This window comes from Xyrauchen texanus, chromosome 20 (genome assembly GCF_025860055.1).
Source record: "Xyrauchen texanus isolate HMW12.3.18 chromosome 20, RBS_HiC_50CHRs, whole genome shotgun sequence".
NCBI lineage: Eukaryota > Metazoa > Chordata > Actinopteri > Cypriniformes > Catostomidae > Xyrauchen > Xyrauchen texanus.
In genome coordinates this window covers 29,850,944-29,868,965 of record NC_068295.1, presented here as the reverse complement: position 1 = coordinate 29,868,965, position 18,022 = coordinate 29,850,944, and the positions used below count along the sequence as shown (strand labels likewise).

Here is an 18,022-nt window from a genome sequence, read left to right as displayed (position 1 = left end):
CCAGAATTATAAGAACTTTAAAGAAAATGTATTAATAATTAAAAAGCTTTCTTCAAAGGTGCATTCTGTAATGTTTTATTTTTAATAAAAAAAAAGTTTTACCTCTAAAGACATGAATTGTAATTTTGCAATATATGTAGGAAATCATGATGTATTTTAAGTGGAGATACGTCACCTGGTCTTGCCGAGTCTAGTCGGAAGTATGTCATGTGGAGAAGTCCCATGGTATGTCCTACCCAATGGGAGAGGAGGCTTTACGAGCATGGTGACTGGGGCAGAGGGGCCTCTCCCCAAGGAAGACACGGTTTACCAACAGGGAAACGTTCTCAGCGGAATATACATCACAAGGGGTTACCTACAGAGAACCAGCACATACGGCAGCGAGTTTCTCCACAAACTTGCCTGTCACAGGGCTAGGAGGAAGTCAACCAGGGAACACATTTGTAAACACTACTGGGAATCAACGACGCACATCTTCAGCTCAAGGGAGGTGAAATGTGCTATGTGCAAGCAATATACCCAGCCGGATGACCCGGAAACCGGCTCGACGCAGAGATTTTAGAATCTCGCAAAGGTGTTGGGTGTAGACCAGCCCGCTGCTCTGCAAATGTCTGTTATAGAGGCGCCATTGGTCAGAGCCCAGAAGACCGCCACACTCCTGGTGAAATGGGCTCGTAGCCCGGCACATGCTGAGCTTGGTAAGCAATAGTTATGGCGTCAATGATCCAGTGGGTGATCCTCTGTTTGGAGAGAGTTTCCTTTCTGCTGTCTGCCAAAGCAGACAAAGAGCAGCTCAGAGATCCTAAAGCATGCGATCTAAATAGATAAGTAAAGTGCGCACCGTACACAGCAACGCTAAGGCTGGGTCTGCCTCCTCGTGGGGCAGCGCTTGCAGGTTCACCACTTGATCCCTGAATGGGGTTGTGGGAACCTTGGGCACATAGCCAGGTCGTGGTCTCAGGATCACGTGAGAGTAGCCCGGACTGAAATCCAGGCACGTTTCGCTGACAGAGAATGCTTGCAGGTCCCCTACCCTCTTGATGGAGGTGAGCGCCGTCAGGAGGGCAGTCTTCAAGGAGAGTGCCTTAAACTAAGGGACGAAGGGAGCCCCTCGTAGGCCTTGCAGGACTACAGAGAGGTCCTACAAGGGAACGAGGCATGGTCTGGAGGGATTCAACCTCCTGGTGCCTCTCAGGAACCTGATGATCAGGTCGTGCTTCCCTAAGGACTTACCGGACACTGTGTCATGGCTTGCCGCTACAGCAGCTATGTACACCTTGATGGTGGAGGGGGACTGACGTCCCTCCAAACTCTTCTGCAGAAAGGAAAGCACTGAGCTGACTGCGCATCTCTGGGGGTCTTCGCATCGGGAAGAACACCACTTGGTGAACAGACACCACTTCAAGGCATACAGGTGCCTCTAGAGGGGGCCCTAGCCTGAGTGAAGGTGTCTAGGTGACGGCAGGTGGTAGGCCACTGAGGTCTTCCGCGTCCCTTCCAGGGGCCAGACATGGAGGATCCAGAGGTCTGGTCGTGGGTGCCAGATGGTGCCCCGTCCCTAACAAAGAAGGTCTTCCTAAGGGGAATTTGCCAGGGAGGGGCTGATGCGAGGAGCGTGAGGTCTGAGAACCAAGTCTGGGAGGGCCAGTGTGCTACTAGGATGACCTGCTCCTCATCCTCCCTGACCTTGCACAGAGTCTGTGCAAGCAGGCTCACTGGAGGGAACGCATACTTGCTTAGTCCAGGCAGTCAGCTTTGTGCCAGCATGTCTATACCAAGGGGTGCCTCGTCAGGGTGTACCAGAGCGGGCAATGGGAGGATTCTGGGGAGGCAAAGAGGTCTACCTGTGCCTGCCCGTATCGACTCCAGATCAGCTGGACCACTTGAGGGTGGAGTCTCCATCTCTGAGAGAATGTTTTGTGCTGGTATTATCAGAAAAATGTATCTCTGGCAGAGAGCTAAATTAATAAGGACTTTGACTGGTTCATTAAACTGTAATAATAGTGATCTCAACACATGATTATTTGTTGCTCAATTCGGTGGATCCACAACATGTCAGATATGATATGAGATATATGTATTTCAGCCATAATATGATCATTTTGAGCATTTAAAAATTTGAAACTTTTGTTCTTTGTATACACATTATACACTCACCTAAAGGATTATTAGGAACACCATACTAATACTGTGTTTGACCCTCTTTCGCCTTCAGAACTGCCTTAATTCTACGTGGCATTGATTCAACAAGGTGCTGAAAGCATTCTCTAGAAATGTTGGCCCATATTGATAGGATAGTATCTTGCAGTTGATGGAGATTTGTGGGATGCACATCCAGGGCACGAAGCTCCCGTTCCACCACATCCCAAAGATGCTGTATTGGGTTGAGATCTGGTGATCTACAGTGAACTCATTGTCATGTTCAAGAAACCAATTTGAAATGATTCGAGCTTTGTGACATGGTGCATTATCCTGCTGGAAGTAGCCATCAGAGGATGGGTACATGGTGGCCATAAAGGGAAGGACATGGTCAGAAACAATGCTCAGGTAGGCCGTGGCATTTAAACGATGCCCAATTGGCACTAAGGGGCCTAAAGTGTGCCAAGAAAACATCCCCTACACCATTACACCACCACCACCAGCCTGCACAGTGGTAACAAGGCATGATGGATACATGTTCTCATTTTGTTTACGCCAAATTCTGACTCTACCGTCTGAATGTCTCAACAGAAATCGAGACTCATCAGACCAGGCAACATTTTTCCAGTCTTCAACTGTCCAATTTTGGTGAGCCCTTGCAAATTGTAGCCTCTTTTTCCTATTTGTAGTGGAGATGAGTGGTACCCGGTGGGGTCTTCTGCTGTTGTAGCCCATCCGTCTCAAGGTGGTGCATGTTGTGGCTTCACAAATGCTTTGCTGCATACCTCGGTTGTAACGAGTGGTTATTTCAGGCAAAGTTGCTCTTCTATCAGCTTGAATCAGTCGGCCCATTCTCCTCTGACCTCTAGCATCAACAAGGCATTTTCGCCCACAGGACTGCCGCATACTGGATGTTTTTCCCTTTTCACACCATTCTTTGTAAACCCTAGAAATGGTTGTGCGTGAAAATCCCAGTAACTGAGCAGATTGTGAATTACTCAGACTGGCCCGTCTGGCATCAACAACCATGCCACGCTCAAAATTGCTTAAATCACCTTTCTTTCCCATTCTGACATTCAGTTTGGAGTTCAGGAGATTGTCTTGACCAGGACCACACCCCTAAATGCATTGAAGCAACTGCCATGTGATTGGTTGATTAGATAATTGCATTAGTGAGAAATTGAACAGGTGTTCCTAATAATCCTTTAGGTGAGTGTATATCTTGTGCTAAACCAAATAATGAATGTGTTGCTTTTATTTTAAAGAGACTGAGATTTATTTTATTTCGCCTTAATACAAATGATAAAAAGTTAATTCATATCAAGTCATTTGTGTGTTCTCATAACTATTTAAAAATGCATCTGTAATTACAGGAATATAATTAATTTCTAATGAATAAATTAGTACAACAGGTTTAGTGAAAAAAAAGAAGTTCCACTAAAGTCACCTCAGCTGGCAAAATTGGGTGAATTTTTCGCTTCATCAAATAATTATGAACAAATCTTGCAGGATATATGCCCAGGATCTCATTACTCACTCAATGTGGTTTGTTGAGATACATAAGCAAGATTACATCTGAAGATAGATTCAATTATTCGTTGAATAATGATTATGTCACAACGAGATCAAAGAGTTTCCTTTTCTGCGGCCAGAGAGCCTGAGTAATTTTTTTCCTCGAAAGACAGGGGAAACCCAATGTAGTTATTTATGAACACAAAAAGCGTAATTTTTTTGGGATTTCTGTCTTTTATCGAAACACAGGGATTATACTTTCTATAGTAAAAGTACCCTTTCTTTCATATTAATGTAATGTTAGTTTATTATATTCTCTGATTAATATTTAGGACCTTACAGCATCAATGTGGCAGAACCCTGATGGTACCAAGATAACATGTCTGAAAATGGTAATTCCATTGTACTTTTGGGAAAATAATTAGTCTAATGGCTTATTCATTTAAAAAATAAATAAACTTGTTTTATCTGAATAGGACAGCTCCTTCACTTTATGACAGTATTCTAAATATATATTCGGGCTGTCGATTTAACACGTTAATTCAGTGCAATTCATTTTACAAAAAAGAACGAGTTAAAAAAATTTACGCAATTAATCGCATGCCCACGGACCATAATAAGGAAGATTCCTGAGAAATGCAAGCTTGTAGTACCACCTGTTTACTCCAGAGGGCAGTAAGTGAAATTTCAGCTGTATGAGCAACACACAGTTTATACAGTGAAGAAAACACTTCAGTAGGCAGAACAACACAAACATGTGTTACGTTCTTACGTTCAAAAAACACGAAGGAGAACAAATGCCATCTAAGGGGCCTCAAGATGTGTTTAAAGATTGAGTATTAAACTATATTTAACTTGACACAGTGACCTAAGCATTTTATGTTTATGACGCAACACACCCAAGTCATCTGACGTAGGTGTAAATTGACGGGCCCTTAAATTAGCCCTATAATAAATCTCCAAATAATTGAAAAATTCACTTGTGTAATGGATTGCTGTGAACTGTGTGCCAATGATTGACTTATGTTCAATAATATGGTAGTAAACAATACATTGTATTCTAAAGCTGCTTTTTGTATGGCCTTATCAATGATTAAGCATTTTAATTATCAGAATTTTTAAATATTTAAAGATAACTATGTATAATTATATATTGATATAATTATTAATCGCGATTAATTAATCGGGACCACACTTATTATAGTATTCTACAAAAAAGACATATCGACTTTCTATCTAGACTAAAAACTACGGGACTGCTACCATTTTAATAATTAATAGAGTAAATATTTGCAATAGGTGTAAATAGGACCTGCCACACAGCACCGTTATTTGCACTCCAATAGTCTGGTGGAAACACAGAAATTTAAGACAAACTGCAGCATCCTATGTTTCCACAGTGGCATAGTGCATAATGACGATGTGATATGCTTGTTTTGTGAGAAAGACCCACATTCGATTCCGCCATTTTTTTTTTCACTTTTTACAATTCTGTCTCCACAATTTTTTTCTTATTAACAGTTTTTTTATTGATTCACATATTGAACACAGAAAAACAAAACATATATACATAGGATCAACAATTAATCCCCACTATCACAACTCTCCCTCCCAATCCCCAACCTTGGCCCCCAACAACATCCCAGGCATACATGATTATTGACACACATTTTTTTTAAATAAAATAAAAAATAATAATAATCACACATCCAGCAATGTCAGATATCCACCCCATTTCCCCACAAAAAAATGCAATTTCCCTAGTCTTCTAAATTACCCTTTTTCAAAGGCCGCCACCCTCCCCATCTCCGAGCACCACTCCTGAAATGAGGGTGCTCCAGCCGACCTCCAACCCCTTAAAAGAATCTGTCTGACGATCATGACACTGGTTAGGACCCAACTCTTTATGTGTCTATTCTCAACATCGATGGCAGCCCTATCACCCAAAATACAGAGTCTGGGGCAAAATGAAACCAGATTGCCCAATACATCACACAGAAAACTCTGACCCTTCAACCAAAACTCCTGGATCTTAACACACCCCAAAAGACATGGGTTATGTCTCATCCTCTGATTGGCACCACCAGCAGGTGGGTGTGTCTTTAAGATCAAGTCCTTACAATCTAAAGGGGGTCCAATAAAATCAATGTAAAATCTTGAATTGCATAAGGTGCACCCTTGCGTCTCTAGATGCAGACTTGATGTTTTTTTTAGAATCTGAGCCCACTCTCCCTCCTCCAGTACCAAGTTTAAATCTTTCTCCAATAATCTCTTGAGAGAAGTTGAAGCTCCAACCCCCAGATTCTGAATTAGCAGGGAGTAATACACTGATGCCTCATGACCTTTTCCAAAAGCAGTAATCACCTCTTCCAAAGCATCTGCTGCTTTAGGGGGGTGTATGCTACTCCCAAAATAGTACAGAGCAGGTGGCTCTGGGATCTGGGAATCCCAAAATGTTGAACCAAATGTTCAAAGGATCTCAACACTCCACTCTCATAGATGTCACAGAGTGTAGTAACCCCCCTAACAATCCACTCTGACCAGCAGAAAGGGGATTTCTTAATACATAATTTGGGGTTCAGCAATAAGCTCAATTCAACGTTTAAATAAATGTCCAAATAAAACACTCCGAGTGTAAATGCGAGATAATGGAGTGTAATTTAACTTCTCCGGTTAATTTGATAGAAAGGCTTTGCAATGGCAAAATCAATAGTATCCAGCTGCAGACCCGCAGCACCACCAGTTTCAGAACCCCAGTTTCAGAACCCCAGCGCCAGAACCTGAAGTGAGGGGCGGAGCTTACGTTCGAAACCGAGTAGCGCCACCTAACGTTTTGGAGAGTACTTTGCTTTTATTACAAACAAAACATCATACTTTTATGTTATAATGATTCTTTAAGGTACAGTACAATAAGCACTTTAAAACATTGATCTTGTGTAATATAATTGTATATAGTTATCCGTTTCATTGTATTATGAGAGTTACTTCCTGATCATGATGGTGAAAAAAAATGTTTGAAACTTATGGGCATTTTATATAAAATATACTTTATTTCACAAGAACATGTGCAGCATGCATTTTTCTTTATGTAAAATAAAACATGTCAAAAAACTAAAAAAGAGAGAAAATTCTGCATAATTTTAAAAGAAACAATAAAAATATATACAACAAATGACCAATTCACCCCTAGGCCCATTTTATCAATCCTGTATAAATTAAACTTAAAATGTATCAAATGAGGAATTCACTCTCAGGCCCATTTTGTCCTTACATTCTTGCTAAAATAACTCCATGTCATCCCTGAACACAAAATGAAATAGAAAGGGCTCTCTGGAAGCTTCTGACTGTTCCAGGAGATTGTTGCGGGCCTTTTCCTTGTGGTCTTCATTCATTCGAAATGTCTCTACAAGAGATGAAAGCACCACACAATAATCTCAACGTAAAAAAAAACCTCAACTATAAGGTAACATTAACTCACAAACAATGCATATAACAGAGGAAAGTGGAACAAACACTTTAACACCTTCACAAGATGTCTTCAAAACGTCACCGCAAGGCCCATTTACAACACGCAAAAATTTATCGAACCATCCGTAGAATTTTTTTTTTAATACAGTAAAGTAGGACAACATATTCAAGCTTCATTAAGATGATAAAGTTATGCACAAATTAAATATTTAGCAGATAAACGCTGAACTTAATATATGCGATAATTTTTCACAACATGATGTCAAAAACGTTACACAACTCACCATACTCTCCGCCATGCTTGTCTCATTGTCAATAACTCCGCCCCTCACTTCAGGTTCTGGCGCTGGGGTTCTGAAACTGGTGGTGCTGCGGGTCTGCAGCTGGATATGTCTCGGCAAAATAGGGTCAATAACTTCTTGTTCAATACAAAACCAGGGAGGAACTCTCTCAAGTGGAAGCAACCAATGAGCCAAATATCTGAGACCAAACCCATAATAACAAAACAAAATCTTGGAAAGGCCTAGCCCACCTTTGCCAATTGGCCTATGCAGCTTACTTAAATGTAATCTGGGACATTTTCCATTCTAAATGAAGAACTTTGCTCTCTCTTTCCTAGTGTTTGTCCTGCGTAGGTGCCAGGTCTGCTTCGTGATAGTCTGTATATCTATATGATTTGGCACAAGTTTTGCATTGGATGCCCTTCCTGGCGCAACCCCCAGTGGATGGGGCACTCTCACTTATAAACATACAGGCGTGTGAGTGTCCAATTCACATAGCCTGCATGTTTTTAGACTTGTGGGGGATACTGGAGCACCCTGGAGGAAACCCACGCAAACACAGGGAGAACATGCAAACTCCACATAGAAAGGCCCTAGTTGAGCCGAGACTCGATCCCAGGACCTTCTTTCTGTGAGGTGACAGTGACAGAGCAGGTAGTTGAATAATGGAATACAATTCATTTTAATAACTTGAACTTCTCAATCATCTATAAATGTAATGATGCCCACCTGCCCACATGGCTCGAAAACATTTTTATTAAAGGGTCAAAATTAACTCTAAATAAATCACACATATTTACTGGGCATAAAATACCCAAATACTTAATACCCAGTTTGGGCCACTGAAAGGCACCAGCTGAAAAGCCGTTATCAGGCAGTACGCTGTCAGAGCCAAAGCTTCGGATTTAGATCAATTAACTCTGTATCCCGTGAATTTAGAAAAGGAATTAATAATTCTCTGGAGGGAAGGCATAGGTCTAGAAGGGTCAGAGATGAATAATAAATTATCATCTGCGTAAAGCACACCTCCCGCCATCATCCCTGGAATATCATCCTCCTTACTTATCACGGCTGCTAATGATTCCAGGGCAAGACAGAACAATAATGGGGAATTAATAGAGTAGAATAATCAGAAATTAATCAAATTGTTTGTACCGCCGTTACCGGGTGTATGTAAAGTACCTTAATCCATGCAATAAATGTATTCCCGAACCCATATATTTCCAAAATATTAAAAAGATAATGCCATTCTACCATATCAACCACTTTTTCGGCATTAAGGGAGATGGCAACGACAGGAGTCTGATCTTTTGCCACTGACCACATAATATTGATGAAACGCCTAATGTTATCAGAAGGGCTGCGGCCCCGAATAAACCCCATCTGATCTGTATGTATAAGAGATGTCATAATTTTACTTAATCGGTTAGCCAGAATTTTTGACAATATTTTTACATCAAGCTGGATCAGGGTAATTGGACATTCGCTTGGATCTTTGTCCTTTTAAGAATCTGGGCTTGTGTCATGGTTGGCGGAAGCTTTCCATTCTTTAATGTTTCCGTATAAATTTCTAACAAAGGTGGAGCCAGTTCTGTAGCATAAAATGTATAAAATTCAGTGGCAAAACCATCTGACCCCAGAGCCTTGCCTGTGAGCAAGGTCTTAATTACCATGACAATTTTTTATGTTCATTCATCAATTTAGGTAGTTGTAATGCTTCCACAAAATTTCTAATGTCTTTATCAGTAGACAAAGACATTGAACTATAGTGATCAAGATATAATTCTTTAAAATTATTATTAATATCAATGCCTGAGGTAAATATTTCACCACCAGCAGATTTCACAGAGGGAATTGTAGGAAAAAGAACTCTCTGCTTTATATATCTAGCCAAAAGCTTCCCTGCATTGTCCCCCGACTCTAAATATGACTGTCTTGCCCTGAATAGCCAAACTCCACCTTCTGCAACAAAATAGTATTACATCTGTATTTCAATCGGGTCATTTCTTTGAGGCCATCAGACGACATTTGGTGCTTCAACTCTGCCTCCGCATTTTAAATTTTAAATTCCAACTCCACAAGTTCTCGTGCTTTGGATTTTTTGGAGAATGAGGCATACTGTATGATCCGACCCACTAGAACCGCCTTAATTGCCTCCTAAGCCATGCCCACAGAGGATACTGAGGTCCATTTGGTCTCCATATAGACACTGATTTCAGCCTTTAGCAACCCATTTACATTCCACGTGGAGAGAGACAATCCACTCATATTAACATTTTAAATTTTGACATATTAGAAAAAATTGATTGTGTGTCAAAAACAAAATTATAAAGTCTACATTCCAACATTAGAGTAACAAACAAACCCTGAACTTCCCTCAGAACAAAAAAAACAGAAAAAAGAAAAATATGCGCACGACAGCGCCAACTGGCATCCATCCCTCCAAACTCAAAAAGTCCATGTACGCCTACTAGATCCCCCGTGACAACTTTGCCATCAGATTGCTCAAGTCCGATGTTTCTATACAAATTTTGTGAGACAGGATTACACAACAGAAAATAATCTATAAAAGAAACTCCAGCCAATATGAGGCATAAGCTCCTCGGAGAGTCAAGTGAATGTTCAATGAGTCAGGCCCACTCGGCTGTTACATGAGAGCAACAAATGCCCTAATCACTCCAATGTTTACAAGAAATATTCCACAAAACAAACTCCATCCAATAGGAGGCATAAGCACAAAGAACATACAGATACATACACAAACTGGCCCGAAGGGGTGTTATTCTACAAAACAAACTCCAGCCAGTAGACTGAGCCAACACATAAAGAAGACGGTCAAGTCAGTGTTCAGTCAGTCAGTTCCACTCAGCTGCATCGAGAGCATCACACAATGACTTACTTATTCCATTGACTTTATGAAGGACAATGCTTGCTGTGGGAATGTAATTATTTTGCACCCATCCTTAGTATCTATTATCAATTTGGCCGGGAAAATCAGTGCAAAAGCAACCTTCCATAGATGTAAGAGTTTCTTGCATTCCTTGAATCGATCACGTTTCTCTCTTGTTGAATTTGCAAAGTCTGGGAACAAGAAAATGTTGTGGTTCTTCAAAGAAAGCCGTCCTTTACTCCTAGCCTCGCGTAACACAAGATCTTCATCTGATGATCTCAGAAATTTGGCCAGAATTGATCGTGGCTTGTCTCCCTCCATGGATCTCTGAACCAGAACTCTGTGAGCTTGCTCGATTTCCAACTTATGGCCTGTTATGGTGAGCAGAATTGGGAGGAGCTCATCTAGGAATTTCACCATATCTCGTTCTCAGGAATTCCAACAATTCGGATGTTGTTTCGCTGGTTGAGATTCTCAATGTCTTCCAACTTTTCCCAAATGCACACCAAGTCTATCTTGGTCGCTAGTGGATTAGCAGCTAATTCTCTCTCCGATGACTCCAGATAATCTATCAATTTTTCAACGTGAGACGAGAATTTAGACTCCATGGCAGTGATCGATTGACGTATTACAGCAAGATCCTTCAAGTCAGCAACGACCTTTGCCAGCATTGCCGACATGCTCGACAGTTGATGCTGAAACTCTCCCACTGCATCGTCCAAACTGAGTCCCCGTCTGCAGACCTGTCAGGGGTATTATCTTGAGCATGTGTCTTTTAATGTCTCCAGAGCCCAAGGATTTTGAATTCTTTGACATATTGTCTTCATAGAACAGTTATGGAACAGGGGGTATTGAATCTCACCAGTTTAGGATACAAAAAGTATTAAAAACTAGCAAAGTGCGCAGAGCTTGCCATTCACATGTCTGACCCTCGGATGGCGCCACGCGACTCCCCTAAAATAAATAATTTGATTACCAATAAAAGCAAAGATAAATTAAATATAATTGTTTTGCTGTGGGGCTATCAGCAATGGAGCATGAAACCCTATGGAGGACAAAACCTGCAAAAATAATAAATAAATACATAAATAAATAAATGTAATAATAAGAAAATTAATAAATGAATAAATGTCTTGATAAAACAAATATAATTAGTTTTTAATGAAAGTTATTCCTGAATTTATTTTTATAGACTTTTTTTCCTTTATTGATTATTTTCTCTTTTTATTTTTATTCTTTAAAACTTTTTTTATTCTTCCATTTTTTTTTGTTTTTTTATTATAATTTATTTATGCATTCATTTATTTTTATATGTATTTATTCCCACCTGTATTTATTACAATATTTAAATATTCCCACATGTATTTTTTCTTACATTTCTGTCTCTTGTATGATGATTATGTGGGCTGGTCCTGCTTACCATTGGTTTATCGTAGATTGAAGCGTGTGCTCAATTACTCTTGACTTGTTTTGATGTGACGTTAGGTCATCGCCATATCGTGTAAACTTTAGCTATTTGTGGGGGTAAAAACATAAGAGCTTAAGGCAATCCAAGATTTATTGGTTATACTACAATCACAAAATAAATGAGGAGCTGTTTCTTCAACAAAACCACAAAATGAGCAAGTTTCATAAATTATATGATTTAATCTTATGCTTTTCTTTTTTTTTCTGTGTATATAACTTCATATTTTGATGTCCGCAAATCCATAATATTGTTTTCTGTTGTTATGATTGTTCATTGTAAAAGGTACAGCCATGCTTAATTTCCCTGATCAATTATGTATGTATGTATGTATGTATATATAAGTTCTGCAAAAAAAAAAAAATCTATAGCTGACACTTCACATTTATCTAGAGAGTTGTGCAACTTAGCGAATGAAGTCAATAACCATGCATCAAATTAATATGTTTCATTTAGAGTAGAGGTGCTTACTGATGGTTTAGGAGAGCTGTATGCCGGTATGAATGTCGATGCACATCCTGGATTGTTAGACTCTCTGCAAAACATTTCCCTGCATATTCTAAATCTGTGGGAGTCAGAGAGTGCTAAGGTGGGACGTCCATCTTATTTGCTTCTATTGAGCTCTCAACCAATGATGCACTGGAGCTACGTAAGGACCGCCTCCCTCATTTCCATGTTGCACACAGAAAAGTACAAATAAATACATGTATAAATAAATAAATATATATGGGAATATATAAACATTGAAATAAATATATGTGGGAATAAATAAATATAAAAAATAAATGAACACATAAATAAATAAATAAAAAACAATGCAAAATAAATGAATAAATAAAAATAAAGTTAAAAAGATATAGAAAATAATAAAATAATCAAGTCATACAATAATAAATTCAGGAATAAAATTCATTAAAAACTAATTATATTTGTTTTATGAAGACATTTATTCCTTTATTTATTTTTGTATTATTACATTTATTATTTTTGCAGGTTTGGTCCTCCATAAATTAATGAAGCTGTTTACTCTGCAAGTGTGCGATGTTGGAAATGACGCAGCAATCGAGTATATTTTTTTGAGATGAACTGACACTACAATACTGATCATAGTGTGGACATTTTTATCTGACTTGTTACTCTTCTGAGGAAATGCTACTTCGATGATCTTGGGGGCGAATTCCCAAAGGCATTTTTTTGCACCTTCAATTTCTGCATGGCTGGAAGGGTACTTTTAAATTTGTGAACAAAAGTGGTTTGCGCCCTTGCTGCCCTGATGCGTGTGATCCTGAGCATTTTTGATATATATTTTGTCATTTTCATCATTAAACCAAACCCCATATGAACATGTGACTATGATTGTAATTGTAATATACAGTATGTTTGTGTGTGATGGAAGAAAGGAAAATGTGGGTTTTAAAGGAGATGTCCATCCTTCATAGCCTCTTTTTCATTCCCGTCAAAAAATGTCTCAACTATAAGGTCTAAAAACGCCCAAGACATTTATTTTAAGCTATTTGAAAATAGAAAAACAGAAAAGAGAAGCTGCATGATCTGCCACTGTCAAAGTGCCCAGAAAGATCACACTTCCACCAATTAATAAAAGCTAATTGACCATTTTGTCTCACATATGCCTTTGTGTATTTAGCTAATCTTTTCTCATTAAGACGCTGCAGATTTACACTCAATCGTAATGAGCTATGGGAAAAGTCGCAAACAGATGCACGCTATCACCACCTGTGTGACAAGTCAAGTAGTTTGACACCTACACAATTGCAACACAAGCAGCAGTGACCAAACTAATAATTTATTTCCTATCTTTGACTTTCTTTTCTGATATTTGATCAGATAAATACATTTATTAAAGACTGATGTATTGTCACGCGGTGCACATTCTACCGAAGAAATTGTCTTTGATTTGAATTGGTCGCTGTTGTCTCTAAAGCCTTGGGACAACAGGAACGGCTCAATTTCTTGAGTAAAAAAGCGTAATTGAAATGTTCCACAGGGTGACCATAAACATCAAGTACTCGTTTTAAGTAGGGCCTTTTAGTCCATCTTTCAGGAAACGTGTTAGAAGTCATTGTGTTCACATACTAAACCCTTCACTAAGACACAATGGCGTGCGTGTACCTCAAATGCTAGTGATTAATGTTCAAATAAAATGAGAATATGATAACAAACAAATGCTAGTTATTAATGTTAGTCACCGTTAGATGGAGTGGACGCACATTTCGCTTGAAATAAAATGCAAACTCGAAAGTTTTCCAGTTTCCATGCTAAAATACTTACATCGTATGTTCCTTTCCTAGTTATTCTTTGTCTAAATGGACAGTGAGAATCACTTAATTGTCTTTGGTTTGTCATGTTTGTCAATAAGGATTCTTACATTGAAACAAATGTTAAGTTAAGTCTTGTTTTAAGTTAAAATATGATTTCATGTCTGAACCAAACTTGCTACATTAGGTTCCACCAACAAAACTCATTTTAAGGGTCAGATCAAGAACAAATAGTTCCTTAAGGTAACGATTGCATTTTTAGGCTGGCATAAAAAAAACCTCTCTGCAAAGGTCTGGGAAGTGTATAATGGTTATAAAAAACTAAAACAAACCAGTAAAGAACATTTATGTGTACATTTTTATTAAGTTGCCACACCATAAAAAAAAAATCTCTGTAATGTTTTGGGAAGGTTAGTTTACGGTTATAAAAACAAAACCTAAAAATAATCATTAGAGAAAGTTCTGTATTCTTATTAGGTTGTCACACAAACACAGATTCACCAGTTTATTTGTATGGATTGTTATTAACCTATTTTTATGTATAATTCTTATTAGGTTGTTACAAAAAATCCCTGCAACATTCTTGGAAGGTAAGTTTATGGTTGTAAAATATAACCAAACAATAACCATTAGAGAATGTTCTATGTTCTTATTAGGTTGTCACACAAACACAGATTCACCAGTTTATTTGTATGGATGGTTATTAACCTATGATATTCCTTGATCCGAGGGTTTAAATCTGTCAGTCAGTCAGACTGTGCTAATACTAGCAGTGGGGGCACACTGAGAGGGGTTGGCTCTCCTCCTCTTTTCCTGCTGCTTCTGACCTGTTTCTTTTCCCAGGGTTCCCTTTACTTTTTGGACATCTTGACCTACTGTGAGATTACACCAAATCACATCACATAGTCTGTCCATAAACAAACACACACGCACACACGCTGGTGCAGCTATCCTAATGAGGATTCTCCGTAGACATAATGATTCTTATACAGTACTAACCATAGATTATATCCCCTACCCCCCGCCCCCATCCCCGGTCTATGTATTGCATATGTCATAGAGGGCTGCCAGAAGTACCTGTTTAAAGAGGATTTGGGAAAGGAGGTCTCCATGACAGTGCTCTCATAATAGGCTTTATTCTTCTCTAAAACCAGTACTCATGTGAAATGGAATTCATGGGCCAATATTGAGTTTTGGCAGCAAAGAAATGTTCCTCAGTCTTGATAATGTATATGTATTTCATATGTATTTTCATAAAATAAATGTATTTCAGTCTTCATTGCATTTTTATAGAAGGGAAAATGTTTTATTGTTCACAACTGTATGTATTAGTTATTGTCATGCTGAATTTGAAAGACTTGTTGAGTCCAAAGGTCAGCTTTATATACATTTAGACCTACAGAAGAACATATGTCTTCCTATTTCAGACTGAAATTCTATTTCCCAACAGGCTCTTAACCGCCTCGTGCATCTAGTTTCAATCATTAAATTCATTGCTGTTTTCTTTAACCACTTGATTGCATATTATTTTGATATAGAATCATCATTCATTGAGAAGATTTGGTCTTATTCTTGCCTTTAGGTCTTAACTGGATTAAGAGAGTGGAACAGAAACATTGTGATGAGTTTGTTAACTAGTAATCATTGTGTTCTTAGAGCAGGATTTCTAATCCATCCTTATCAAGACAATTAGGTCTGCCACTGCACAAAGCTGCGATGCTAATGGGCTTTAGCATGTCATAGTCTGCTACAGAGCAGACAACAAGAAGACACAACCATGTCTAAAAGCCTCTGTCTACAATGGAGAGACACACTACCTCACTCCAACAGCTGGCCGTGGAACTCAGATAAGCTCTTTTTATGTTCTCTCAAACTCATCACAAACCAACTTTATCACATCAAACAAAATTTTGCACAAATCTAATTGTGTTCACCATTTCAAGGCAGGTGTGCTCTTTGATATATCATTATAGGCTTCATTGAATTGTTTTGGTATGAATTGATTAGTTATTAGTGCTTATTCCCTCAGTCTTTATGGCAATTGTGTCTGTTAAGATCCTTTTCTTCTACATTGTGTTTTCCAGGTAATTGGAGGTTATTCTACTTTAGATTTATTTTATTTGGATGAATGGCAAAATGTCTAAAACTAATGACATTTTATGGAAAATCAGTTAACAAAAATAAACCCATCCATAACCATAGCACATTATATTTTCTATTAAAAACAAACTATTATGTTTGGATTTAGAAATCTGATCTTTATTACTGCTCATTTAAATGGCATGTTATTATGCATTTTATCATTAACATGTTGGATCATTACTTCATCATTGCTAGGCTATGATATATTTTACTTTTGTAAGGTTGTAACCACCCCAATAATAAAAACAAGCCCCCCACCCCCAATGGAAACATATGCTGCAAAATGCACTCAAGCAACTGAATTGTTTGACTATGCATTTAAATAGTTGATCAGTAAGTGACCTTCTAAAATGTTAGTTGCAACCAGTAGTTTCAACATGTGATTGATTTTTGTGAACTCACACACAATTGATTATCAGAAATGTTTCAATTACAATTTTAGAAAGAAAAATCAAGGAGTATCCATTCAATTTTAAAAATACTGTATATTGTCTATATACAACTGTTTCAATAAAAACAAAGATACCATAATAAGAGCAATGGTGTAATAGGAACACCTTAAATATATTTCTATACATTAATTATTTGTACAAATAGAGTCGACTGTTTCATCTAGAGAAAACCAAATATGTACAAAACACACTGTATAAAAGTATCTGTGAATTCCTCAGGTTTGAAGTGAATCGTCAATGTCATTGTTGACATCAGACTCATCTGTGAAATCTCTCTCTTCATCCTCTTTGCTCTCATCCTCTCTGCCCTGAGATCCAGGGCTTTTGGGCTGCACCGCTAGTCCAAGTTTGACTAGGTTGGCTTGCTGCTGCTCAAAACTCTGTTTTCTCCACTTGATGCGTCTGTTCTGAAACCAAACTTTAACCTGGAGTCAGAAAAAAAAACCATTTATTGACTATTTACTATTATAATTTGCAGTTATTTTTAATAACTGCTGAACAGAATATTTACCTGTGCTTCAGTGAGCTGGAGAGCAGAGGCCAGGAGGAAGCGCTCTGAGCCAACCTTATATTGCTGGCGCGCAAATTCTTTCTCTAGTCTGGACAGCTGTTCGTTAGTAAAACTAGTGCGCATTCTTTTGGATTTTCCTGCTTTGTGTTTAAAGTGTATATGCACTCCTGCTTTTGCCAGTACTGCATCTACACGTGACAAAACGGTCATTGGTAAGGGCATTATGACAACTCTGGTGTGGTTTGTGGCCTACATATTAAATGAGTCAAAAATAGATGACATACCTTGTGCGTACACAGCTCCACGACATGTTGTCTGGTAGTTGTAAGGCGGGTAGCAGAAGACAGGATACTCAGTTTGTAAATGCATAATGCCCTGGTTATACGAAAAGTGTGGAATTTGCGAGTACAGTTGTGCCGCAAATGGAATCCCAGTGCTCGAGACTGGCGGTTTATTGGTTATGTTCCAATAGAGACTTGTCCTATCTCTCTCCAAATGGCCAGGCCTTGCCAGCAGTGCATCGATTGTGAATGATTTCCCTGTACTCGGTTTTGATGTAGTGGACAGGCAAACTGGAATAGTCTTGGAATTACTGGAATAGTCTGGATGAAAAGCTGCGTGTGGATGCATCGACTGTCCAAATGTTTCATGAGCTCGTCCAGGCATCTGCATGGCTTCTGTTTAGGTAGAAAAAGTGATTAAAAAAAAAATCTTATTAAACAAAAGTAATCCGCCACAGAGATGTTTCTCAGCCTTCTGAAGAGTGGAGTGGAATAATGCTTGGAGAGCCTGCGGCTCTTTTTATACCTGCTCAAGGGTGTGAGGTGTGAACAACCCCCAGCATGCTTTTGTCTTTTTAAGTGACAGATGAGTCAAACGAGCAGCG

The 18,022-nt window shown here is 38.7% G+C and overlaps 1 protein-coding gene across 1 annotated transcript; it reads right to left on the bottom strand.

Annotated features, from left to right (window-relative positions):
• Positions 1 to 16,840: 16,840 nt before the first annotated feature.
• LOC127660573 (homeobox protein notochord-like) lies at positions 16,841 to 17,808 on the bottom strand. Its single transcript, XM_052150898.1, has 3 exons — positions 17,421 to 17,808; positions 17,137 to 17,324; positions 16,841 to 17,050 (listed from the first exon to the last, which is right to left on the bottom strand). The coding sequence occupies exons 1-3, from the start codon at positions 17,806 to 17,808 to the stop codon at positions 16,841 to 16,843; spliced, it is 786 nt and encodes a 261-aa protein (XP_052006858.1).
• Positions 17,809 to 18,022: the final 214 nt, after the last annotated feature.

Bases quoted from the DNA above. Each gene is read 5' to 3' on its own strand.
- LOC127660573 (XM_052150898.1), bottom strand. From the start codon at position 17,808: ATGCAGATGCCTGGACGAGCTCATGAAACATTTGGACAGTCGATGCAT. The intron at 17,325-17,420 runs GTATGTCATCTA...TGTCACGTGTAG, and splicing joins TGGAGCTGTGTACGCACAAG to ATGCAGTACTGGCAAAAGCA. The intron at 17,051-17,136 runs GTAAATATTCTG...TTCTGACTCCAG, and splicing joins TCCAGCTCACTGAAGCACAG to GTTAAAGTTTGGTTTCAGAA.